Source organism: Pyrus communis, chromosome 11 (genome assembly GCF_963583255.1).
Source record: "Pyrus communis chromosome 11, drPyrComm1.1, whole genome shotgun sequence".
Taxonomy (NCBI): Eukaryota; Viridiplantae; Streptophyta; class Magnoliopsida; order Rosales; family Rosaceae; genus Pyrus; species Pyrus communis.
This window is the reverse complement of record NC_084813.1, coordinates 10,471,590-10,497,603: the sequence shown is the minus strand read 5'-3', so window position 1 is coordinate 10,497,603 and position 26,014 is coordinate 10,471,590. Positions and strand designations below refer to the sequence as shown.

The 26,014-nt window shown below is 36.1% G+C and overlaps 2 protein-coding genes across 3 annotated transcripts; one reads left to right on the top strand and one right to left on the bottom strand.

The window, feature by feature from the left end:
- Positions 1–6,637: 6,637 nt before the first annotated feature.
- On the top strand, positions 6,638–17,033 carry LOC137707885 (protein THALLO). 2 transcript variants are annotated; one of them, XM_068446818.1, is made up of 17 exons: positions 6,638–6,998; positions 8,434–8,565; positions 8,853–8,944; positions 9,318–9,381; positions 9,867–10,009; positions 10,213–10,359; positions 10,517–10,656; positions 11,249–11,336; positions 12,398–12,577; positions 13,454–13,627; positions 13,723–13,800; positions 13,931–14,070; positions 14,150–14,273; positions 15,910–16,163; positions 16,384–16,450; positions 16,555–16,623; positions 16,714–17,033. In XM_068446818.1, exons 2-17 carry the CDS (start codon positions 8,445–8,447, stop codon positions 16,843–16,845), a joined length of 2,013 nt encoding a protein of 670 aa, XP_068302919.1. In that variant the 5' UTR covers positions 6,638–6,998; positions 8,434–8,444; the 3' UTR covers positions 16,846–17,033. The 2 variants fall into 2 exon arrangements, with proteins under 2 accessions (XP_068302919.1, XP_068302918.1); XM_068446817.1 differs by having other exon boundaries at positions 8,431–8,565.
- A 4,861-nt stretch (positions 17,034–21,894) lies between these two features.
- LOC137708883 (uncharacterized) lies at positions 21,895–24,837 on the bottom strand. Its single transcript, XM_068448043.1, has 4 exons — positions 24,537–24,837; positions 22,835–22,893; positions 22,320–22,501; positions 21,895–22,107 (listed from the first exon to the last, which is right to left on the bottom strand). The coding sequence occupies exons 1-4, from the start codon at positions 24,697–24,699 to the stop codon at positions 22,035–22,037; spliced, it is 477 nt and encodes a 158-aa protein (XP_068304144.1). The 5' UTR covers positions 24,700–24,837; the 3' UTR covers positions 21,895–22,034.
- Positions 24,838–26,014: the final 1,177 nt, after the last annotated feature.

Genomic DNA, 26,014 nt, shown 5'->3' with positions numbered 1-26,014 from the left:
AACATATAAAGAGTGTAATGGGCAATCACCAACATTATTTTCCACCCACCTAAAACTTTTAAGACCATCCAACTCTTGAGTCAAAACTTAAAATTATTAACTCATAAATAGTTTTTTTGCTTCAATAGTACTAGGTTAAAATTTTAACCTCAGATTATTAAAGAATGAATTTAAATTAACTTTTTTTTCAAAATAAAATATACGCAGATTATCATAATTTATTTTTGTGAACATTTTAACTCGAAAAATATTAAAAATTCACTGAACATGTTTTTGTGTGAATTTTGAAATTCACTAAACATGTATTTATAGAGTTTAGTAACAAAACTACCCTTTTATAAAATTACATATAAAGGACCAAAATTAAGAATAAAATTATAAAGGAGAATTATTATTTTCATTCCAAAAAAATTCAAATGTGTGTTCTATTTAAAATAAAAATACTTTTTTTAACAAAAAAAAAGAAAAATACTTTTATAAACAGTGCACAATAAAAATTTTAAAGTGTTAATAATAGTTTTTTTTTTTTTTTTTTTAAGAAAAAAGAAACTAAAATATTGAAGGCATTATTTCTCTTTTACTCTATATCATGTTTTATTTGACATATTTTACGATCGAGACCTATTCACAAGACATGCGAGATATCTTAAGTCCAAGGATTAATGCTACCATTTTGCAACAATGGAGTTCTCACTAACATGAATATGTGTACAGTAAACACTAGAAAGTTTTGCCCGCGCATTGCTACGGGATTAGAAATTGTGTGAAAAATTATCTTTAAAGGTATAAACACATCAACTTATATCACGTCTAATTGAATTACTGCAACAACATATTGACGCACTTAATATGAAAATCCATAAACTATTCGACAATATGAAATCTAGCAATCTCTAAAGATGAGAAATGAATGTAGAAATTCAACAATCACCAAAGATGAGAAATGAACGTAAAAATCCTATCTCATATATATTAAAACAATTAACAAATTCTCAATAAATAATCACATAAAAAAAGTAATTCAATTTCTTAATTTAAATCAGTTCTCACCATAACAAAAATAATGATATCGTTTTCACATTAACTTGAATTGATTTCGATCACCAGCATTAAGAAAACCAATGACGTCAACCTATGCAAGCAAATGACCGAATTAGATGCAAGCCAACCAACTTTGAATTTAACCAAATAAAAATAATAATTACAATTAAACTAACCTCTTCTTCCCATATGAAGTAGTTGTTGTTCCCTGTTTTGCCTTTGTGAACGGTACGTTCTTCACTCTCTACACACAAAATGCACTCACAATGCTCAATAAATTTATGAAAACTATACATATACAATATTGTATATGTATTTGGACATACCTAGGTTGCACATTTTTCATATCCAGCAGCTCATATCGGCCACCCCCCACTGGAATCCAAGGCTGAGAGAAGCCTTCTGCCGGAGTTGTCATCTCAAGCACCATTCTTATTGTTGCATGCATCCCAAGTTGCTTCAACAGCCTTCGAAGTACATATATCTGAAATGCAGTAGGACAAGAAACAAAGATAGGAGCCCTAATACCATATTATCAAGAGCTTCATAGAGAGCTCTTTTGTTTCTCTTTGTCAACCACTACAATTAAAATTGAATCAAAATACCTCATTTCGCATTCATAATAAACCCAAAAGTGACTACATATGGTGTAGCAAGCTGAAAGCTCCAATCTTTCCGTCAAGTTTTAGGATCTGTATAATAGCAGAAAACAATTAAATGAACAAGGAAAAATGAAAGACTTGCTTAAAATATAAAGGATTTTTCTTTTTTCTTTTTTTTATTTTTAAAGAGATGGCTTCACACCTGAAGGATTTTTCTGAAACAGAGAAGGGAAGTGAGAGTGAAAGAGAAGTCTCGAAAGGAAGTCGAACGTGGGTTCTCGGAAAAATGGGCAAGACAGGGTGAGAAAGGGGAGGGTAGGATTGGAAAATTGAAAAGTTCATTAACTTGTTACTGTTCACCCGTGTTTTGTTGAAATAAGCTGATTTTTTTAAGCTGCCTTTTTCCAGCTTTGGGCCTTTAGCTTTTTTTCATCAATAAAAAAAAAAAAATTGGTTTTAAGTGTTTATCAAACATCTAAAATGTCCCAACTTTTTTCATACCTACTTTTTGAAAAAGTTAAGATAAGCCAAACTGGGGCTACCTCATAGGTCGCACTCCGATTAAAGCTAATTGAACCGTGCTGGACTACCTTGGCATGTGGTAGTCTAATCCAAAATACTCATATAGCTCCGATCTCACCGTAAGGGCTTTCTGATCATTTTAACCGCCCTGAATGCCACGTGTCATAGGCCCAAACAATCATGGTCCATAAATTAACCGAAGTTATATTTAGTAGAAAGTTTATAAATATATTTATTTCACAATACTATCACAACTCGGAAGTTACTTTAGCGGTTAAGTCATTCAAGCTCCCATGAGATTGCACATGTTTGACTCTCCTCGTTGAACTTTTGTCAAATATTTCAAGTATCTCTTTATATAGGGACTGTAGTTGACACTTCAAAAATATTATTGTGCACTCATTACAAGTAGACCTGTAAACGGGTCAGGTTTATTGGGTTTTGGGTCGGGTTCAACCCTACCCGTTTATTTAACGGGTCACCTGAACCCAACCCGTGAAGTTAACGGGTCATCCGAACCCAATCTATTAAGCTAATAGATAGATCACCCGCTTCACCCTTTTCACCCGTTAACTTTTTTTTTTTTTTCTTTGTTTCTTTCATTGTTTCTCTTGTCTCTCTCTCCAAATGCTAAATTGATTATCATGGAATATCACAACCACCCAATTTCTTCCACTATTCCATTCCCATCAACCTTCCTTTTATTCCTTCAGTCTCTCAGTTGTTTCAGTGAACTGAAGTCAATCCCTTTCCCCATTTGTCTCTTTCATGGATCTGGGTTTCTGATTCCCTACTCAAAAGGGTTTTCTTTCACTCAAGAGGCAGATGCACAGAGACTTACCGAGAAAATGGCAGCATCAGAGGCAACGACGGCAGCTGAGAAATCAAGCTCCAAAGGCCAAGCATGGTGAGTTCAATGGTCAAATTCAATTTAAAAACCTCACTTTTTCGATATTTCTGTTGGAGACCCATTTGAAAACAATGCACCAATGCGCCAAAACTTGCTTCAAAATCTCGTCTTTGCAGGTTCTGCACCACTGGATTACCAAGTGACATTGTCGTCGAAGTCAACAACATGACCTTCCATCTTCACAAGGTCATTTCATCAAACACCTGGAGAGCACATTCTGCATTTCATCTCCTTCCCCCACCAAAAACTTCTCAGAGACAGAGTGAGGGTTTCATTATTGACTATTGAAATTACACAAAAGTCCTCAATAACGGGTGTTAACAGGTTTTGCGAGTTCATCCAAAATGACCCGTTATTTAAAGGGTGCTTAACGGATTGACCTTTTAACCATCCGATCCGTTAAACACTCACCCGAATACTCATTTTAACGGGTTGGGTTTGAAATGCCAGGTCTAATTACAAGTATATTTTTCTTTCTAAATATAGAAAGTTTAAAGTGCACAATGAAAATTTTAGAGTGCCAATAACTGTTCTCTAATTTAATGAATTCAAATATCTAAATGTTACTGGATTATATTCATGCCGAGTCTGTAACTGGTTTGTCATCAACTGACGATCGAGCTTTTTCCCGCTGGGTTTTGCTCGGTTAAGGTCTTTTCAGAGGCCGTAATTATGTTCACATGTGTGTCTATGTTTGTCGTGGATTTTATGAATAAAATTATTGTTTGCCCTAAAAAAAAAAAATCTCATTGTTAAATACACCGCTGGTTCCATATTATATCGATTCCCCTGTCGATTCAGTCGATTTAATCGATTCCACCCTTTGGTTGTCATGTGAAGTTGCCTTGTCACATCATATCACTCTTCTCCATCCATCTTCTTAGATCTCTCATGCATCTTCAGTGCTGGTTGTCCAAATCACTATTCTCTGTCCATCTTCTTAGGTCTCATGTACCTTCAGTGTGGTGTCACAAGGACTGAAGCCAACATGATGACTACCATTTGCTATAGCCCAAGTAGACTCCTTTTTTTTTTTTAAAACTAAATAAAATACATATATATTCACATAATACTATAGTCTAATGACATTTCTTTTCAATTGTAAGTGGAAGATTTTAAGTTCGATTCTTGCCAAAATCAAATTTGAACAACATTCTTAGGGCTAGCCCATTGTGAGGCTTAGCCCACTCCTCACCCCCTTAGTGTAGATAGTATCGTTCATTTAAAAAACAAAAACACATATATTTTCATATAATTTAAGGTAATTAGTCTAAGTAGCTAGTCCATTGTGAGACTTAACCCACCTCCTTTCCTTTAACGTAAATAATATTTTTTTTATCTTTTTATTTTTAAACTAAATAAAATACATATATATATATATATATCCACATAATACTATGGTTTAGTAGTATTCCTCTTCAGTTGTAAGTGAGAGGTCTTAAGTTTGATTTTTGCCAAAACTGAATTTGAACAACATTCTTAGGGCTAGCCCATTGCGAGGCTTAGCCCACTCCATACCTCCTTAGTGTAGATAATATTGTTTGTTCAAAAAACAAAACACATGTATTTTCATATAGTTTAAGGTAATTAGTCTAAGTAGTTAGCCTATTGTGAGACTTAGCCCACCCCTTCCCCTTTAGCGTAAATAATATTGTTTGTTTAAAAAAAGGAACAAGGATCCTCTCCGGATCCTCTTTGTGGGGATTCGGGGGATCAATTAATCTTGTCCGTTCATCGTATATAGTACGATTAGTTTTCGTTACGTACTATTTATATTCAATTTTAAATTTAAAATGATTTCTAACTGTACGATCTACGATGAACAAACAAAATTGAATGATCTCCCGAATCCTCACAAAGAGGATCCAGAGAGGATCCTTGTTCTTAAAAAAGGTAATTCATCTAAGTAAGCCTAATAACCCACCCAAATAAACCTTAATAACTCATTATCAACTCAACCCAAATAAACCTTAATAACTCATTATCAACTCAAGTTTGTATGTTATTTGGACATTTAGAGAAACTTGTTTACTCAACTAATGAAAAGAATCTCTCAGTAAAGCACTTCTCACGCAAAGTATTAATTTTTACACTCGATTATTTATATTTCTCTTTATTTACTGTTGTCGGTTGATATTCATGTTAGCATTTAATGAGCCACCTTATAAAAATTAATTAGCCAACTTACTTTAAAAATTTTTGGTTCCACCATTGCAAGATCAAAATTGAAGAGCTAGTTCGTCTCTTTTATATAAACTAATAATCTTTAGGGTGCAAAATAAAAAATATGACTATGGGTAGGTTGAATAAACCGAAAACTGAAGCGTAAATAAAAAATTGAATTGAAGAAAAAATCGAACTGAAATTACAAAACCGAACCTTACCTGTGACATCCCACATCGTCCAGGGTAGTGATCCTTAAATGTATATTCCAATTCTTACCTAACACGAGGCCTTTTGGGAGCTCACTGGCTTCGGGTTCCGTAGGAACTCCGAAGTTAAGCGAGAAGGGGGCTAGAGCAATCCCATGATGGGTGACCAACTGGGAAGTTGCTCGTGAGTTCCCAAAAACAAAACCGTGAGGGCATGGTAAGCCCAAATCGGACAATATCGTGCTACGGTGGTGGAGCGGGTCCGGGAAGTGATCCGCCCCGGGGCGAGATGTGACAATTTGGTATCAGAGCCTAACCTTGACAGTGGTGTGCCGACGAGGACGTCGGGCCCCTAAGGGGGGTGGATTGTGACATCCCACATCGCCGAGGGAAGTGATCTTTAAATGTATATTCCAATCCTTACCTAGCACGAGGCCTTTTGGGAGCTCACTGGCTTCGGGTTCCGTAGGAACTCCGAAGTTAAGCGAGAAGGGGGCTAGAGCAATCCCATGATGGGTGACCAACTGGGAAGTTGCTCGTGAGTTCCCAAAAACAAAACCGTGAGGAAATGGTAAGCCCAAAGCGGACAATATCGTGCTATGGTGGTGGAGCGGGCCCGGGAAGTGATTCGCCCCGGGCGGGGATGTGACATTACCAAAATGGCTTGATTAGATTTCAATTTTCATGATTCAGAAACCGAACCGAACCAAGCCAAAGTTATAAAATATGACATCTTTTTTATCCCCGAATAGCATAGGACACTTGAAATGCTATGTGAATCAGCAGGGACCATTTTACAAGGCTAAAAACTCTGAAGCGAAAGTCCTTTTAAAAAGAAGCTATTCAGAAACAAATGAGATGTTGTCTACTTTAGCAAGAAATATGAACAAAGTAATTACTTTGAATCTTCTATTACACTTAGCAATTTAATTGGTTAACTCGAAGAAAGAAGTCCACCAAACATTAAAACATATTTCGACAAAAAAATAAAAGGGGTTTTAATGAAAAGCCCACGGTACTGTTCATTTTAACGAAAAACCACATTTTTACACTAAAAAGTCGATCCTGATACTATTCACTTTACCCTTTATTTTGTTCTTATCGTTAAAACTTAAAGTTTTCAAATCATTTTCATTAGTTTTCGTAAAAATAAAACATTAAAACTTAATTAATTTACTAGTCTGACTCTAAAGTTTCAAACCCTAAACCCTAAAACCCTAAACCTAGCGAAAACGATCATTTGTTTTGTATAACCGTAGTAGCAGATTTTCAAGTTTCAACTTACTTCGTTCCGTCTGATAACTTTCTTCTGTCTCGCCGCGCCGCGCCTTCCTCAGTCAGTCACCACTCTGATAATTTTCTTCGTTCGAACTTCAGAGACTTGCAGGCAGGTCGCAGGCTCGCAGGCTCGTAGCAGGCTGCAGCACGCCTAAACCCTTTCACCATCTTGAATCTGGACAACCCATTTTGACGTCGACCACTCGCCTTCCTCGCCGTCAACCCTAAAGCCGTCTCGGTCGACAGCTGTCAAAGCCACCTTGATTCGCGGAGGTAAGTTATCTGCGGCCATGAGCAGCCCCTTTCCCACTGCAGGATATATATTGTCTTCAATTCAATTGTTTGCTGATAATTGGCAGAGAAGGACCCAATTGTTCTAGTTGAAGTGGTTAATTGGTTGAATAATGGTTAATTGCTGATGATAGATCTTAGCAATTAGTAAATTAGAAATGGTTAATTGTTTGAATAATCAGGCAGTATAATAGAAAATAAGCAGAGAGGGACCCCATTGTTCTATTTGAATTTCGATCAGTTTGCATTTTTTATTGTTATGATATTGTAAGAATCAATACAAAAGAAGAAGATTATTGATCATCTTCTCTCAAATGAATATTAACCATTTTTCTTTCGAGGAGAGGTCCAACATAAAACCATAATTCTGCAGTTATTATTTCTGCATTCTACACATGGTTGAAAGTTGGGATTAACTGTTCGTCTTCAACTGGTGAATTTAAGTTTGTTGGCATCCACTCGTTTTTGCTCAATCCCCTGCTATGCTAATACATAAAAATGATAGTGAAAACTCAATACGGTTGATCTTTTGAACCCACTTCAAGTCAGGATGACCAATCAACCATTCTTGGGGGGAAACGGTCTCTTTTGTTTATATTTATTTCCGCTTAACTCTCTAACTCTTATACATAGAAAATGTCTGTGGTAAATCAATAGGCTCGCAGATCTGTTCTTCTGTACAATAAATCGCCATCTCGTAGCACCACCACGACACCGATTCTTGTCATTTTTCGGAGCCCTCCATGCTTGATTATGATGAATGAGTGGAAAGATCTTTATAGGAATCCCTGCTCTGTCCAACCAAAGAGTTAGCATCTAAAACACATATATATTGAGAGGGTGGGGCGGGGGGGGGGGGGGGGGGGGGGGGGTGGTGGGACAGCGAGTTTTTTCAGAAAACACTTGCTGCCCCCCTTCCGAATCCCGTGAGTGACTAGGTGTAGAGGCTTGGTCTACATAGCAAGAACCCGCTCAAAGTGACAAGATCTTGTATGACTGAGTTTGGCAAGGACCCTATAAGAGAAAAAAGGAACTACGCAATTGAATCGGGGGTAGGTGACAACTGACAAGGTTGTGTTACCATGGCTTGTATGAGATATTTTTCTTTGACCCGTCATTGCAGACAGCCTAAATGTGTTCTGTGAACAGTGACTTCAGTTTGGTTTTCGGTTTCGATAAAAAAACCGAATTGAATGGAACTGACCCACCCTTAAATATGACTGTCAATGTTCTTGATAAATGGGTATTTAACTTGATGTATGTTCGTCAAAGAGACTTTTAACTTCTTTTTATTCCTTTTACTTTTTTCTCTCTTTTTTACAAAATTAATGGTATTACTTCTGAACCTGATAATTATAGTAAAGTTGGTATTTGCATTGTTTGGTAAAGTTGATTTTGTATATTCTTATTGAAGAAGGTTGCGAAAAAATGGGCAAGAGGGGAAAGAGTCTGAAGAAAGGTGATGGAAACCCAATTCAGAGTAAGAGAAAGCTTCGGGATGAATACAGTCCCATTCAAGATGACGACATGGACGACGAAATTGATGCCTGTATGTTACTTTAACTAAAATCATTTTTTATTTTTTTGTTAATTGAGTTGATGTTTGCTTGTTTAATACCTTGTTGAAATTGTTTATATAAATTAATTTTGGATATTTAACATTTGTTACGATCACTATCACAAGAGAATGAAATTTGGACTGGGAAGGTATAACTGGTTTAATAGGCGTTTAATCTTCTTTTTGCTTTCATTTTATTGTATTTCGAAATCGATGGTTGTGCATAGTTCATGTTTGGACAAGAAACTGATGGGTTATACTGAATCCTTTGGTTGCAGTTCACAAACAAAGAGATGTAATTCCTCTTGATGTTAATGAAGAGGATGGAGATTCCGATGAAGACAACGAGCAACCCGTCTTTGGTTTGGAGGTTTTCTATTCATTATATTCCCTTTCATTAAGTTCTAAAATTGCTATGGACCTTTTACAACTATTTAGTAGTTTAATTTCTTTAGTTGGAGTGATGCAGAATCAGTTTTTAGTTGCTGCAATTTGCTTTTCATTTGTTTTTTTATTGATGAAATTCTTAGGTCTGTGTCATTCACAATTATGGGTTCATTTTTACTCCTTGGTAACTGAAATAACTCTCTGATGGTTTCTATAAAGAGTTTCAGTTTTCCATGAATTTTATGAAAAAAATTTGTATATGAACTTCTGAACTTCATTTTACTCCAATCTTTAAAAGTGATAATTGATATATTTATCTTCAGATTCTAATCTTGTATTGGTAATACTCTTAACAGAATATTCATGATGATGACGACGACGACGTTGATGAGGATCGGGATACTGGCTTTTCTGCAAAAAGTAAGAAGATGTTTTAAGATTTTTTGGTTTTCAGATTACAGAAACTTTCCTATTATGCTTGATTTCATAGTTCTCAGTTTAAATCTTTGGAAAATTGAGTTTTGTCAAGAATAAATGTTTAATGAAGTATATGTGAATAGGTCTGCATTAGATGAAGAAAGTAATCATCTTTTGAAATTTTATGAACTTTGCTATGCCACGTATTGACAGGGTGTATAATGAAATATACATGATATGTATAGGTCACTTTGTATTCATTGTATGAATGGTTCTATCCTCATCAGGTGAACAAACTACTTTGTTTCAAACTCCAGTATTCTATCTTGAAACTTTTTGTTCCTTTTGGGTTGAAAAATCATTATATTTATGTAATTACTCATGAAAAGTATCGTTCTTAACATTCTCGTGGCTATTACAAGTTTCTAGGTTTAGGACCTCACCCTATTTGAAGTTACATAATTGCTCATAGTTATGTATGATTACAGTTGTTAGGCAGCAGAAGTTCTTAAGGGAGAAGTTTGGTGCTGAGGATGATTTGCATGATGATGAAGAAAACGAGGAAGAAGAAAAGCCTGTATGGGGTGGAAAGAGGCAAAACTATTATGGTGTTGATAATGGCGATTTTGAGGTGAGGGCATGTACATTAAGTGCTATAATATATGTGTGTGTATATATATATATATATTATAGCACGTAATGTGACAATTTTTCTGTTAAGCTTTTTCTTCCCCCTTTCAAATTCAATCACAATGTGAGTCACAGGAGTCCTGTGTACACATTAATATTCTTTTGTGTTGATTTTTTAAATTAGTTATTTTGTTATTGATGTAGCAAAAATCAAGTGACGATGAATCTGCTGAAGAGGAAGAAGCAGAAGTGGTGAGGCTGCAGAAAGAAAGGGCAAAATTTTCAACACTGGATGACTATGGGCTTGACGATATTTGCGAAAATGAGAATAATAAGGAATTAACTTTTGAGGTGAGGTTTGAAGACCAGGGTTTCTTTTGAATCTTTTCTTTGGATTGGGAGAAATGGATGAAATTAATAAGTTAAATATAGTCTGTACCAAACTTCAAAAGAGGGATTATGATGAAATATTCTTTTAAATGCCCATCAATTTTCTTTATTTATACAGGAAGTTTCAATGAAGGGAAACAGTACAAAAAGGTTTCCAGTGGAAATTGATGTTGCAGATAGCACGGGTACAGCTTATGAGGAGGTGAAGAAAGATTTGAGTGCCTTGTCAAAGGAGGAGCAAATGGATGTTTTATATAAGTAAGGTTTTTCACTTATATATTTATTTAAAAAAAATATTAAAGTATAAGCATTTTTTTTTTCATCTCTATATTTTCTTTTTAAATTAAAGATTTGAGTGCTGTGCAGTTTTATATTTTATATGTGCTATGCAGTTTTCTTCCATTTTAAATTATTTCTATGAAGCGACTAGGCATTAAAGAATCAGGATTCTTTTCTTCTTTTTCTCTTTTTAGCACTTGGAACCTGAGGGTCTAGGAACCATAATATATTTTAAATGTAGTTTTAACTACGTGTACCTACTATAGGGGATGTTCACTTTAGTATTTTCAACTGGACTGGTTTTGGGTGTTGTACCAAGTAATTGTGCAGCGTTTTGTTTGATTTAACACTTTTTTTTTTTTTTTTTTTCAGTTGGTTTATGAGAAGTTTAAATTTTCAGTATAATGCGGTATTCTGCTTCTTTATAAATGCTTTTAAGCATTTATTTTACTTATCCTGTGCCTTGTTGGGTATCTGATTCAAAATTGCACGTCTTTTTGTTTTGTATTTATTTTAGTTTTTCTTTGCGTCTTTTGTTGTACCCTGCTTAGTTAATGCTTGTTCCGTCCAGTTCCGCACCAGAATTAGTTGGGTTGTTGTCAGAGCTGAATGATGCACATGAAGAGCTTGAAAGAAAAGTTAATCCACTTCTGGGCAAGGTATTGTTCTTTTTGTTTTGTTTTTTTTTTTCAAAATCTACCTATATATCGTCAAATTTGTAGTGTTATCCCAATTTTCTTTTGAATGCACTCTTAAGTATCACTGCAAAACACTTTTCTTGGAGTCTTGGTATGGAGGATTCTTTTTATTACAAAAAATGGAGGGTTTATTAGGAAGAGTAAAGAGGCATTTTTTTTCAGGATAATGTTGTGTCTTGTTTGTCATGATGTTGAAGCTAAAGCCTTTATAGTGTCATTCTTATGGATTTACCCCACCCTGATGTTTCCTTTGTTTCTTTTTTCTTTTTGTTTTCTGGAGGTCTCCTTTCTACTTTTTTTTGTTTCCTTGACAAAGTCTCCTTTTTTTCTCTTAGGCTTTGCAATGTCGATACTTTCCCTGTTCTATATTTGTCGGTTTTATTCTTGCATTCATGGGTTTCACTGCTTATAGTTATAATAAAATAAATCGTGCCTGGAGATGGGATGTTCATGTCTGCATCGGGAATCTGTATTATATTTTTCGTAAATCAGTTTTTAGCATTACTCCTTGATTCTGTCTCACAGATTTCTTTTTGGCCCCAAAATAATGTGACTGTTCTAAAAGATGTGATGGTAGCGTTTCTATATATATTTTCTGCAACTTCAAAAATAATTTCTAACCTACACCAAGATGAAACTTAAAGTGGCAATTTTGGAATAACAATTTGATTGTCCAAATTGTACCCTTTTCAAAGCATACGCTGATTTTAAGACACAGGATTCATGTTTATCTGTCTTCAGCATGAATGCCTGTAGATGTAGTGGTATGATGATCAGTCCCTTTGAGGAGTTAATATGTTGGGATAAATTCATAATCATCCATGTATTTGGTTCCTTCTATCTGTAAATATGCTCTTATGATTTTAAACTTCAATATCTGTATATCAAATACTGGGTCAAGTTTGTTTAGGTTTCTTCTTATTGTCTAATTTTGTTTGATTTTTCCCCCTGGTTACATGCAAATGTTTTTGATACATTTGCGCAGTTGTGTTAAGTTTTATTGAAATTTGTGTTTTCTGAAGGTTAAAAAAGGGGAGGTCATGTTGGAAGGAGGGATGCGCTATTTAGAGGTTAAGCAGCTTCTTCTGCTTTCCTATTGCCAAGCAATAACATTCTACCTTCTTCTCAAGTCTGAAGGACAACCAGTTCGTGACCATCCAGTACTTGCTCGCCTCATAGAGATCAAGATTTTGTTGGATAAGGTGGTCTTTTTTCCTTTAACTCACTTGCGAGAGCATCTTGAATTTGCCTGCCTTATACAGATCTATAAGTTGGTTATGGCCTCCATAAAGATTTTAATTTGAAAAAGTAAATAATATTCACATATGTGCGTACAAATTGCATATACATTTGATGCAGTGCTTTTGCTCCCATCTGTCAAGTTATATTTTATTTACATGTTTTCTTTTGAAAAGATGGAATATGTGTGACCATTGAATAATGAGAATGTGTCCCTTCTCTATAGTAAGTAACTCTCCTTTTGATACTTAGCATAAATTTAGTTGGATTGTCTGCCGCTTCTTTTGGGTTTGTGGTCATGGTAGCAGACCTATAGCAACACTGGAATTTTAATTATCAGGGCAGAAACCATTTCTAAAAGTCAACTGCCTGCTGAAATAGTGGTTATATCACTTATATGGTGCATATTACAATTATTGCGACCTTGGATATAAAAGTATAACTGACCAGACAACAATGTCTGAACCTATCGCTCTCTTAAAATGTTGTCCCAATTAATTAAGGATTTTTAATTGTTATCTTCAAATTTATGTTTTATTGGTTTCGATGGAACTATGTTGTAATTAATTTTCAATTTAAAGGTCACATTGGAGATCAGGATACTATTGCAACTTGGTATTGTTTATAACTGGAACTGGTGTGGGGCAAAAGGAAAATTACAACCCATTTGAGTCGAACTTCAGCTTGTTTCGTAATGATCCCTGCATAGTGCAGATTAACAATTACCTATGGAAGTATAGGGTTTCGTTTCCTTTTGATCTTAGTATAGTAATGGTTTGTATGAAGATATGCTGTTTCATGTTCCAAAGATATTGGCTAATGTGGGTTTCCCTTTACAGATGAAGCAACTTGATGGGAATCTACCATATGATTTTGAGGAAATTTTAAACAAATATAATGGGGTGGAAGCGGTAGCAAAGTCTGGTAAAGAGACTTCTATTGACGCATCTGATTCTTTTGCTAAAGAATACAGACCCCAACCTATCTTGGTTGAGGGAGAAGAAGCAACTGTGGTAGTTACTGCTTTAATCTCTGTCTTTGAGCATTTTACATTGTATTGTTTTTCAGAAATGATATCCTAAGAGATTCATACTTTAATTCATTGCAGTTGCATGACATTACTAAGGTAGAAATAGTGGAGCCTCTGAAGGATAATGAAAACAAGGTGGGAAAACGCAAATTTCAGGTAAATACATGGCATATTTGTTAACTACTTTGTGATTCTGTTCTCTTTCCTAAATTTTGTGATGTATTTCTCTTTGTGGCTGCAAGAAGATTATCATTTTGTTTTATGCTGACCTCTTAGTATGTGGCAGAATGATGAAGTTGGTGTACAGAGCATGAAAATGTTGAAAGTAAGAGCTGCCCTTGAGGAAAAGTTGAAGCAGAAGGGTGTCTTCAGTTCCATCACTCCGAAAACTGATAAACCCAGGAAACTTCTGAAGCCATTGAACGGGTACCACTTTGCTCCTGTACTTACTAGTTTGTATTTGTACCTATATTGTGAGTACTACTAACTCAACCAATTTAAACAGGAAGCTTGAATCGTATGATGATTTTGATGATGACACTGTAAATATTGAGGGTGGCGTCCATGGATTGAACAATGGTCGTGCAAGTAAACTCTCCCAACTTGCTGCTAATCCAAATAAGTCCAAGGTATGACCTCACCACTGCTGCCTTCCCAATCAATACTTGTTTTTAACTTCTTCCCTAGGTATGATACTTATTGAAATTTATAATTAATGCCTTCATTTTTCCTTTAGAGATTCGAACTGGAAATAAACCTCTGCATTTCCTTCCACTGGCTTATTACATCTGGATGCTGTTTTCCTACGTTCGGTGTTGTAGATTTTGTGGAGAATGCAACCAGAACATTAGTTGTCTAGTTGTTATGTTTTCAACATAGTATCATGTAATCATGGTTCAAGATAACTGGGTGAGGAATAGGGATGGGTAATGGACACCTGTAGGTACCTGCACCATCACAATTACCATGACCAGTCACCAGCCCAATTAACACATACAACATAACACCTAATGAGTACCCATTGGCCATCCCTACCATGTGGTTTCTAGGAAATCTGCCTCCGATCTTTGTGGCCACCATCAATTTGTCCCCTGAACTGGTTTTCTTTTTTTTTTTTTTGGAAAATTTGGTTCTTAATTAGCAAATTTCCCCCTTCGTCAATTTTTATTTTTCACATTCCATTCAATTTTCTGTCTAATAGTGTCACCATTAGGCACGTCTGTCATTTCAGAGGATACATTGGTCTTTTCCACGCCAATTTGGTTCAGAAACATACATGGGTTAGGATATTGGTAGGTGGATATATCAGTAGTCCAAATTTATGGATATATCGGTAAAAAATATAAAGGCATTATGGATTTTATAATGTATAGAAAGTAGGAAAAACTAATATTCATGTATAATAGAAGAGTTGTGCTGACTAACAACTAATTTTGGTATATTTTGTTAAATGAATTTAAAAGATCAACAGTTTTGGAAAGAAAGATTTGGTTAGTGCAGTGGGGACACCTATCTATCATCAAATGAATTAAAAACTATAGACAATTGTTAATTAATAGGGGTGTAAAGTCTGAAGTTTGAACTTTTACTGTCTTCTTCATTCTCTGAGAGTTTGAAGCTCTTTTATGAACATCGACTGGATTTTCTTCGTCCATGCCCACAGTGGTCCTAGCTGGGAGGTTGGGTGGTCTGATCTCGGTCACACGATCCAGAGGGAAGTTAGTGAACACATAATCTCACCGAAAATGGTCCATATTCTGCTGGGTTTATACCGAATTTTAATCGTTATTTTGCTCAAAGTCGGTTATATTGGAGATTTTCCATCGTAGAATCAATATTAGATATTGCACTGAGGTTTCGTCAAAAGTAAATACAAATGCTTTACCCCCCTATTTCAATTGTCAGAGGCATGAAATTACCGATATTCAGTCAATTGGCGAAACTTTAATCCATGGAAACTTCACATTCTGACCTCATTTTGTTGAAGTTGGAGACTTGTATTTGATCCCTCTCAACCCAATTCGTGTTGAAAATACCAATTTGCACTCTAAAGTGTCACAGTTGCCCATCATGTGATATACTGATGAATAATTTGATCAGTAGGGGTACATTGTTAGTGACCATAAAATTCTAGGGGTACATTCACAAAACAGCATTTTTCCTCTTTCGAAAGAAAAGGAAATACACTGATGTGTTTTGTCATGATGCTGAAATATATCATTGGATTATTAAAATAATTCCCGCCATCCTTTTTTTTTTGAGAAGGCTATCTCAGGTGATGATGATTTACCTCGGCGAGATGATATTGGGGAAAGGCGGAGAAAACATGAGCTTCGAGTGCTTGCAGGAGCTGGAATCAAGTCTCAGGATGATGCTGGAGATGAAGATGGCACTATTTCGGATGATGGAGATGTGGAGATGGAGGATAGTGAAATTGGAGATTCAGAAGATGACTTATACGAACAAGTGAAAGAAAAACGAGCTGCAAAACTTGCTGCCAAAGCTGAGATTTATTCGAGGTACGTTTATCATTGTGGTTAGTTGCTACATTGTTCTAGCTGCTGTGCAATAAATGTTAATCTTACATAATCTGATTACCATATTTCATGTTTGGGTTCATTCCTTTTCGTACAAGTTTGTTTTCATCATTGTTGCTCTCTGAGTTATTGTTGGTTGAGGAAGGGGGTTGGTGGTTTTGAGTTATTGTTGGTAATTTGTGTTGGTGCTTTGCTTCTGCAGGTCCTTGACGGTTCCATCTTTGGTGGAAACTGAAACTGTTGATGGGAAACGCCATATTACTTATCAGGTAAATACAAGCCAGTTTTGACTATGCTCATTTAATTGGCTACATAATATTTACCATTGTTTGTTGGCTCACCGTATTGTTTTCTTCCTCCGTATCTACACCAGATGGAGAAGAACAGGGGACTTACTCGTGCTCGTAAGAAGCTGATCAAGAATCCAAGAAAGAAGTACAAGGTATTTTGATCAAATAGTCGAACACATGTAATGTTGCAGGCTATTAAATGATTGCTCTACTAACTCATCTCTTTCTCTGTGCGTGTGCAGTTGAAGCACCAGAAGGCAGTAAAGAGTAGAAAAGGACAGGTAAGAGAGGTGAGGAAGCCTTTAGGTCCGTATGGTGGAGAGGCCACCGGAATCAATGCAGGAATCAGTCGGAGCACCAGATTCAAGAACTAAATGTTGCTTATGATTTCGTCGTTGTGTCCCAATTTTGGTTAAGTGAGAATTTCTTTTGATAAGTGACATAATTTTGAGTAACTTAAATGATGTTGCGAAATGTTCTTGTATACAATGCCTGCATTATATAAGAAGTTTGTTTTGCATTGCATGAATTGAATGGAATTGAATGTCGTCGTTAGGGTAAAATCAAATTTCATATCGATTTCTCGCTGATCGTGGTGTAGCTGTCAGTTGCACTCAGACGAACCAAGAACCCAAACCCTAAACCTCAAATTTCATATTGATTTGAGATTTGAGATTGAGTAGTAGAAACCAGAACCCAAACCCTAAACCTCCAATTCTCAAAACTTGTAGGAAAGCTTCTGGGATTCTGTCGAGAATGGCTGGGAACTCCCCCCACACCAAATTATTAGTCCCTAAATCTCTCTCCGAGTGCACTCAAGACGAGTCCAATGGCAGGCGCTGCGACGCAAATGCCCTGTATGCACTTCAAGTGCTTTTCTAGGCTCTCGCGGCACAAGAGTAATGGGTTCTTGATTTGAGTTTTGTGTTGGGACAATATTAGTTGGACCACCAAATCTTTGCGTGCAATTCGGCTCGCACAATCCTCGTCACATCCCAATTGATTAACTTCTAAGTTTCTCTTTGTACTAAATTTGCTTACTCTTCTTTAGTAATATTGTTTAAGAATATAAGAATCTCGCATCGCAATATTGACTAAATGAAATGACTTATATTGAGCGGTTTCAATGTACTTGTGCTGCGATGACTTATATTGGGTAGGTTGATTAACTGGGCCTAAATTAGGTCTTTATCTTGCCTTGCCCAAGTTACCGGGCTTCTTACCTTGCTCTGTTCCTGCATTCGAATTACCGGTACGACGATACATGTACTCGAGGTAAGAGATTTGGGCTAAGTGTAGGAGTGCAAATGAATGTGGTCAATTACAATCTCAAACACAACTTGTAAAATTTTGGTTTTGTAAAATAAAAAATAAAATAAAGGCTCATTTTTAGCCACGTTTCTTGGAACCCTATTTGATTTTTGTCTCCTGTAACTCAAAAGTCATCATTTTACTTCCTGAAATTCAAAATTTATTCCACTTTGACTTGTGGAATCTTTTTTCCCTGAAACTTATAGATCGTCTCCTGAAAAATATGTGGAATCAAACACCCAATAGACTATGCCACATGTGCAATAAGTTTGATTATAAATCTCCATTATGTGTTAAAATTCAACAATTAGAGAATATCAAGTTTAAAAGAAATTGAAAAGATGAAAAAAATAAAAAATAAATTGATTAGCCTTGCGCACTCAATTCAAGTTTAAAAGAAATTGAAGAGACGAAAAAAAATAAAAAAGAAATTGATTAGCCTGCCTCACCCAAATCAAACTCATAAGAAATTAACAGATCTAAGGCAATATAGAGAGAATTTTGAGTTTTATGGAGAAAAAAATTTCAAGTTTCAGGGGAGAAAATGAGATTAAAATCAAGTTCCAAGGGGCAAAGTGAAGAGAACTATAAGTTTCAGGGAGCAAAGTGGTGAATTTTGAGTTATAGATAACAAAGTGAGACTAAAAACGAGTTCTAGGAGGTGTAGCTAAAAATAAACTCATAAAATAAAATAATTTCTTTTTAAGGAATGGAATTTTAAAAATTTCCAACAAGTTAAAGCATCAACATAATAATCTTGCCGGCAATCTTGTCATGGGAGAAAAGATAGGCGCATAAAATTTCTTCTGTGATCTTAATCAAATATCCCAATCTATTTTTAATATTGATTGATAGGTATTTTTTTCTGTTTCAGTAAGAAAATGAAAAACAACAGCTAACAGTGAATTGTCCTAGTATATAGAGATTTTTTCTTTAACTTACTTTATTCAGTATTCAAATATTCTCCTTTTTTCATGAATAAATAAATGTATTGTAGATTATTATTCGCTTGTAAAAAATAAAATAAAATAAAAGAATGAATGGATAGGTTAGGTTAGGGGTGGGCATGGGCTAGGCCGGGCCCAATTTTGAAGGGACCGGACTAGACCCGGGTTCAATGGAGACGGGATGGGCCGGGCCGGGGATTACATTTTGTAATATAAGAACCGAATCTTACCCGGCCCGGTTGAAACGGGCCGGTTTGGGCCGGGTCCATGGGTCCTTGGTGTTTTTTTTTTTTCTTCTTCTTTTCTTCTTCAACTATCTGGATCGTCAGGAATCGGACCACCACCTTCTTCCCGAACATCCTTGTTGCAGTCATCTTCTTGCTGAGCTTCCTCGTCGTGGTTTTGAGTAGTTGCTTCATGCAGTGGCGACGGATGCTACATCACTAGTCCCTGATGCTGAGTCCAAACTGTGTCCCAAACTAAAAGAGCGCTCCCATCACCACCTGTGGCTGTGCCGCTCGAAATCGAACACGATGAGGCCTGCAACTGCCCATCTCCACTGCCAACTCTCTAGATCAATAATCATTCACCTTACATTGGCTTCACATCGATCAAATCCAATGAATTCCTAAATCGAAAAAAAATTGAATTGCTAAAGATATAAAATTGCAGAAGAAAAATGAAAAGCCCTAACCCATCGATCAAACCCCTAAATCAATAACCCTAGGGGCTAAAACAACACAATTGACCCTAATCGCAAATAAAAAAAACCCTAACCCAACCAAATCCCAAATTATGAAACCCTAGAATCAATCCAAATTTTGATCCCAGGCCTTGAGATTGTCCTTGGAGATCTTCTCGTTGGGCTTGGTGGCGTCAACATGCTGTTGTCGACGCAATCGTCCTCGATTATGTGCTTGATGGTCTGCGACTCCAATGCCATCACCTCCTTGACCTCGAACAACTCGCCATCCGAGCTCTTGAAGGTGATCTTCTTCGACGATGACGACATGGTTGGTGACGGTGAGACTTGAGATGAGTGGCTGGTGAGATTGGGTTATTGCTCCAATCCTCGCAGCGCCAGCAATCGTCAATTGATTGGGTTGACGACAAGGCACTGACTTTGGAAAAAGACGGAATCGAATTCAAGGACTCGAGTCGAGTGACAAAGTCGAGGTCGAGGACGAGGACGAGGACGAGGACGAGGAAACCTAAAACTAACGATTAAGATTAGATGGAGAGATGATATCTTCAATCTCGCATGTCCATTTCAATCACAGATGGGCCAGTCCGGGTACTCGCGGTTCCTATACTTCAAGAACTGACTAGAACCGAAAATTACAAAGGCCCCACCCCACCCGACCCGCCCCGTTTCTCTTTTTTAAAATTAAGAACCGGCCCGTACCTGCCCCGACCTGCGATTCCTATACTCGTTTGCCCACCCCTAGGTTAGGTTGTTGCGTTGGGGACAATGATTTTGCACCTTCAACAAGCCTTTTTCAACTCACCAAGGGAAAAGAGAGGTTGACCCTACCAACCTTTGACATTACTAACCAACCTCATTAATTTATGGGAATTCTCGCTCCTTCTTTGCTATTTTATTTTTTTAAATAAAACTTATGATTCTCATATGAGGAAGAAGAAGCTTATCCGAGGAAATTGTAGAAATGAGTCATTAATTTTAACTCAATTAAAGTAATGGTCATTCAATTAAAAATTTATGATTATTGATCTCTTAACTCATAAAAACGTGCAATTATGGTTATTTTCTTCAACTCTGTTAGAACTTCTATCAAAATAAGTTACGTGACACACATGTGAAGCTTAATCAAGGAGGAAATATAGAAAAATCAAATGAGAAAAATTGTAGCAATAGTCCATCAACTTTAACCCAATTAGAGAAATAGTCCCTTATAACCCTCGATGAACCTCCTTAAAACCCTATATGTATTTTGGACCCTGAAAATTACTCCATTTTACAACAATTAAAGAAGTAATACTCATGAATTTATAATTTAGAGACCAATACTAACGGATCTTCATCGTCCAAATGAAAGAGCTTAGATCAAATATTCGAATTTATGGAAACAAATCCCTTCCCTCTCTTAACTTAGATTGGTTGGGGCAAGACTTGATTCGTAAGTTTAGCTTCCTTAATTTGTCAGTTGGAGGTTAACTTAAGCAACTAGCTTACATACAAGGCTCCCTAAAACCATGAGGGGATCCATTTTGACATCCCATAACTCCTAGTCGTAGAATACAAAAAGCTCCCCATATGTACTTACTTAGGAGTTAGGACCCGTTTTACAACCATATACTTTCTCACATCTCAAGTAGAAAAAGAGAAAAATAAAACGTAAAAACTAAATGGTCATCAAACAAGCAAACATGTCCCTATCATCCAAGTTTTTGTTTTCATGCCATCTCCTTCATTTCTCCCACCACCTCCCTTCATCATTCTCCATTCCTCATTTTTCTCATCTACTTTTCTTCTATTTCTAGCACGCACAAAAACGCTAAAATTTGAAAACAAAATAGTTACCAAATGAGCTGGCTTAGGTACCACTTGTAGAACACTATCAAATGATCCCTATAAGCCTAGTAATCTGCATATTGTTAAGGGTGAAGTGTTGATTTAGTCCCTGAATTATCACTTTAGTGAAAATTAGGTCCTTGAACTATTTTTTAGGTAAACTAAGTCCCTAAATTCATTAAAAAATTGGTAATTTCATCCCTACTATTATATTAAAAGCTATTTTATCCAATTTTTCGTCAACTTAAGTCACTTGAAACATTTTAGAGTATAATACTGTCATTTTCTCCCCTATAAGCCCTTAACATTTCATATAAGTTGTGAATCTAAATCCTAATTTACCTTCCAAAGTTAACTCCATACACTATTTCTTTATGTAAAATTACCAATCTACCCTCCAATGTGTATCACATGCAAGTAATTTGACTTAAATTGACGAAAAATTGAATAAAGTAGCTTCGAATCTAATATTAGGGATGTAATTGGCAGATTTTTATAATTCAAGGACTAATTTTTCTGAAAAAATAGTTTAGGGACCTAAGTTCACCCTATTGTTAATGCCGGATGGCCAAATCCAAACAGTCACAGAGAAAAAGTACGAATTGCTGATGCTATTGTAAGAAATCTTCTGACTATTCATGCACGCAAATAACCTAAGCTTAAAACCTCTGGAATAAATACACGATCAAATTTTTCCAAAAAGAGGATACAAAAAATACATGATTGTGTTGAGAAACAGATTAAGGTGTTGACAGAAGATAATAACTAGTATTCAGATTGCAGAAGCAGGCTTTACCTTCCCTTGCAGAAACTGCAAGATATGTTCACGTTTCCAATTGTCGATTCTGTGACAGAGATAAAATAGTAAGTTCGTAGAAACGCGACTTTTCCCATAAGGAATACCAATGATGATAAATTTATAAGCAAGAGATTATAGATGTGCATGGCCAGGTTCAGGCAACATTCAAATGGGCCGTCCATATTTTGAGAAACCTTGTGAAAGAAAATTAGAGGGTTGTGTCCACTGTTTCTATGTGAATGATAAAAGGATGCTCACCTTATTGTTTCCTTATGTTCGCCTGCATTATCTAGCAAGATCAACTTTGGTGGAGAATTGAAAATGTATTGGACTTTGACCGAAGGGAACCGATCCTTCTCTTCTTCAATAAAGCCAACAATTTCGGGATAGAAAACCAGTTTCCTCATGCAGACTTCCAGTATAGCACCAGAATACGTGATCTGTAGTTATAAACAGTCATATTAAGCATTTCCTTATCTATTAAATAAATGTTAAGAGAGAGAAGCCTCCGATGGAAACTTACAATTTGCAGAATTAGGTAATGTGTACCAATGGATAACATTTTTATAGCATAACCCTTGGAATCAAAATTCTCAAAACATCTAAAGTTGCCCTAACATGTCCTGAGACTCCTGACATTAAACTAGAAAGTCTCGTGCAACTAAAAGTGATGAAATCAACAATCCCTAGCAAGTCTCAGAGCCAACAGGATATCGGCAGATTAAAATATAATTTCAAATTCGAGCAATCATCGTGTGTATAAATTTACTTACCTTTGTCATTGAATCATCGGAATCCTCAGTGCAACATTTCATACAGTCGGATACCAATTCTGCAGTCAAAACTAGGACTTCAGTAAGCTTGTCTGTGTCTCTTTTTTTTTTTTTTTTTTTTTTTTTTAATAAAGAAACAATTATATTAAAAAAAGGAAAGCAGCAGAAACAACAGAAGGAGTGGTCAAGCAAACCACCCAAAACAGAAAATGGAAAGAGAAAGAGACAACTCCACAGAGCTGAAGAGCACCCTAACACAAAGTCACAAACTAAAAGGAAGCTGCCTTCCAATCTACTCAAATTAAGGAGAGGGTAATTCCCCTGAACTCACAAGACACAGAAACCGGGAGGGCTGACAAAAACCTCCGCAAAACCAGCTCCTGCATAATCTACCTAAACCCTTCCATTTATCTCCATCCAAACCACCCAAAACTTAGTGAAAATTATCCAACCCAGCATCACCTTCACTTTATTACCCTTCCAAACCAAAGGTGAGATTCACTAAGCAGAGAGAGGCAGTCCCTTGGAATTATACAGTACCCATCTCCCTAACCAGCTTCAACCACAAGCCCAATGTCATCAGACAATGAAGAAAGATTGATCAACAGATTTTAAATCTAACTTATATAAGATACACCAATAAGGCGACAAGCGGTAAGAGCGGTGCCTTCTATGAACCATGTCACAAGTGTTAACCTTGACACGGGCAATTATCCAACATCTTTACTTTAGATGGAGCTCTGGATTTCCATATCGTCCAATAGCAAATAAAGAGTTTCATTGCCGTGATTAGCAATGAAACTATAGTGAGATTTGTAAGAATACCTTGACAATTTCCTTGAATCCATCATAGAAGGGTGGAAAATGATATTTTCCACCAATCTCAAAAGGGGATGAAGATTCTTCCACTTCCCTTTCGATTTCTCCTGAAGCAAAATTTCCAGTTCATCCATCCACTGGAAAAATCCACAACACTAGAAATGGCCATATTACGACAACCGGTATACTGTACTACTGTAGAGATTGGAACTGAGATTTAAAGGTAGAATTTCCCAACCACTCATATTCCCAAAACTTATTTCTATCAACATGTTTGCGCAACAAAGTGGCATCTTGTAATGAAAGAGTCGTAACCACGAGATCTCTCCTTCCAAGGGCTTGGACAAATGCAAGTGATCTCCAAAAAATGCAAGTGATAGTGATGTCTTATAACGCAAACACCATTAGGAATGGCCACTAATTACATCGTCTTGCCACTTAGTTCCATGATCATCAGCTATGCAGTTGTATTTACATTATTCGGTATGGAATATCGATGGAATTCAAGACTCAAATATCTTTTGGTGCTCCTAATATCTATGTCCTTAATTGCTACAAATTATAATTGCCAAAGTTGGGAACCTGAATAAATGGAGACTCCTCCTCTTCAGATCACAAATTCCTTCCCATAAAGTCAATAATTGCCATTTGCCAGTGCTAAAACTCTCAGACTTTGTTCTATGATTGCACCAAACAGTCACTCCTTTTTTTTTTTCTTGGGACAATTCCTAAAGACTCACTCTAATTTGGATTAAAACACTTCAAACCCCATCAACAACAACAGCAATTCACACAACTAAAATATACAACAACAACAAAAGTAAAGTGTGGGAATTTGAAAAAGAAAGAGAAAAAGGGAGGAGAATTGGATTGGATGGGGAACCTTGATCTTTGACATACTCAGCCAAACTGTTACAATCAGAGCACAAAGCGAGACCTGTGAAACCAAGATTCTCGCATTTCCTTGTGCTCAGCTTCTCTTTCGATTCACCGGAGGCTACTGCCACCGTGAGCACCACCAACATAGCCACCATCAACGCTCCCATATCTCTTCCTTCCAAGCTCACGAGTCTCACAGTCTCTCCTCCCAAGACTCAAAGAAAAAACAAAACGATGGTCTTGCTCTTGGTCTGGGCGAGCCTTGGTTCGTTCCGGGCTTTAGAGTATCCACAGGGGCTAGAAAAGTCATCGATATAGCTCATTCAGGAGCTCTTAAGAATTTTTGAGGTTTTGTAAAAGAATTTCAGGATATATATATTTTTTTATAGAGTAATTTGATTAAGCGATGATTTTTTTTTATTTTTTATTTTTTTTTGTTAGTTTTTTTTAAGTTGATTTTTAGATGTAATATCTTAAATTTTTTATTTTTTTATTTGTATGAACCTTTCAACCTAAAAAGTTCAAATTGTGACAAAGTTAGATTTCATCATTTATGAATCGTTCGTTGGATTAGATTATCATATCTCTATCTATTATGTTGAAAGAAGCAAACTCCCATTTCGTCATTTGAAATAATTTGATTTTCACGTATAATCAATTTACCTAGCACTAATTGATAAATTAGTATCATACAATTTTGAAAAAAATTATTTGAAAATTTCGCCCACTAATGCCCATGAACGTTAAATCAATTTGAAAATTTAATTCTTATGGAATTTAAAACAATCATTAGTTACCCAAAGTGAAAGAAAAATAAGAAAGAAAAAAGATTTAAAAATAATAATAAAATGGGAGTACAAGTGTATTCGTAAGAGGAGGGAGAGTGATAGAATTTTGCTCACATGTGTTGCTACTTTTTTGTGGGACTTTTTGGGCTAGATGTAGCCTAATTTTATGCTATCCAAAAAAGGAAATTGCTAACACCAGTGGCTGATCTAGACCCATTTTTCAGCTCATTGGGGATAAAATTTCTCGCTAAGGCTTGAAATATAGTAGCTTCATGGAGGATATAGCCTCCATTGGAGATGCTCTTACGCACCACAAAGAAATATTTCCCCAACGAAGGAAAAACATTTTTGACATATAGCTTACGTAATGGCCAATCCCAAGAAATCGCCAAATTAAGAAGGGTGCAAATGGTAGCGGGTTTAACCACGAGATTTAATGTCTCGGCATGACGTTCTGTGCTACTAAAATAACATCGTGTCTTGTGCCACTAAAATAAGAAGGGTGAAGTGACGATTTAGTCCATAAACTATCACTTAAGTGAAAATTAGGTCCTTGAATTATTTTTTTCGGTAAAATAAATCCTTAAATTCATTAAAAATTGATAATTTCATCCTTACTATTATTTTCAAAGCTATTTTATCTAATTTTTCATCAACTTAAGTCACTTGACACACTTTAAAGTGTAATACCATC

Coding starts and splice junctions, on each gene's coding strand:
- LOC137707885 (XM_068446818.1), top strand. CDS start 8,445: ATGGGCAAGAGGGGAAAGAGTCTGAAGAAAGGTGATGGAAACCCAATT. Junction 11,337..12,397: donor TTAATCCACTTCTGGGCAAG/GTATTGTTCTTT, acceptor TGTTTTCTGAAG/GTTAAAAAAGGGGAGGTCAT. Junction 13,801..13,930: donor TGGGAAAACGCAAATTTCAG/GTAAATACATGG, acceptor AGTATGTGGCAG/AATGATGAAGTTGGTGTACA.
- LOC137708883 (XM_068448043.1), bottom strand. CDS start 24,699: ATGGGAGCGTTGATGGTGGCTATGTTGGTGGTGCTCACGGTGGCAGTA. Junction 22,502..22,834: donor CCGATGATTCAATGACAAAG/GTAAGTAAATTT, acceptor TTATAACTACAG/ATCACGTATTCTGGTGCTAT. Junction 22,108..22,319: donor GAACATAAGGAAACAATAAG/GTGAGCATCCTT, acceptor TCTCTGTCACAG/AATCGACAATTGGAAACGTG.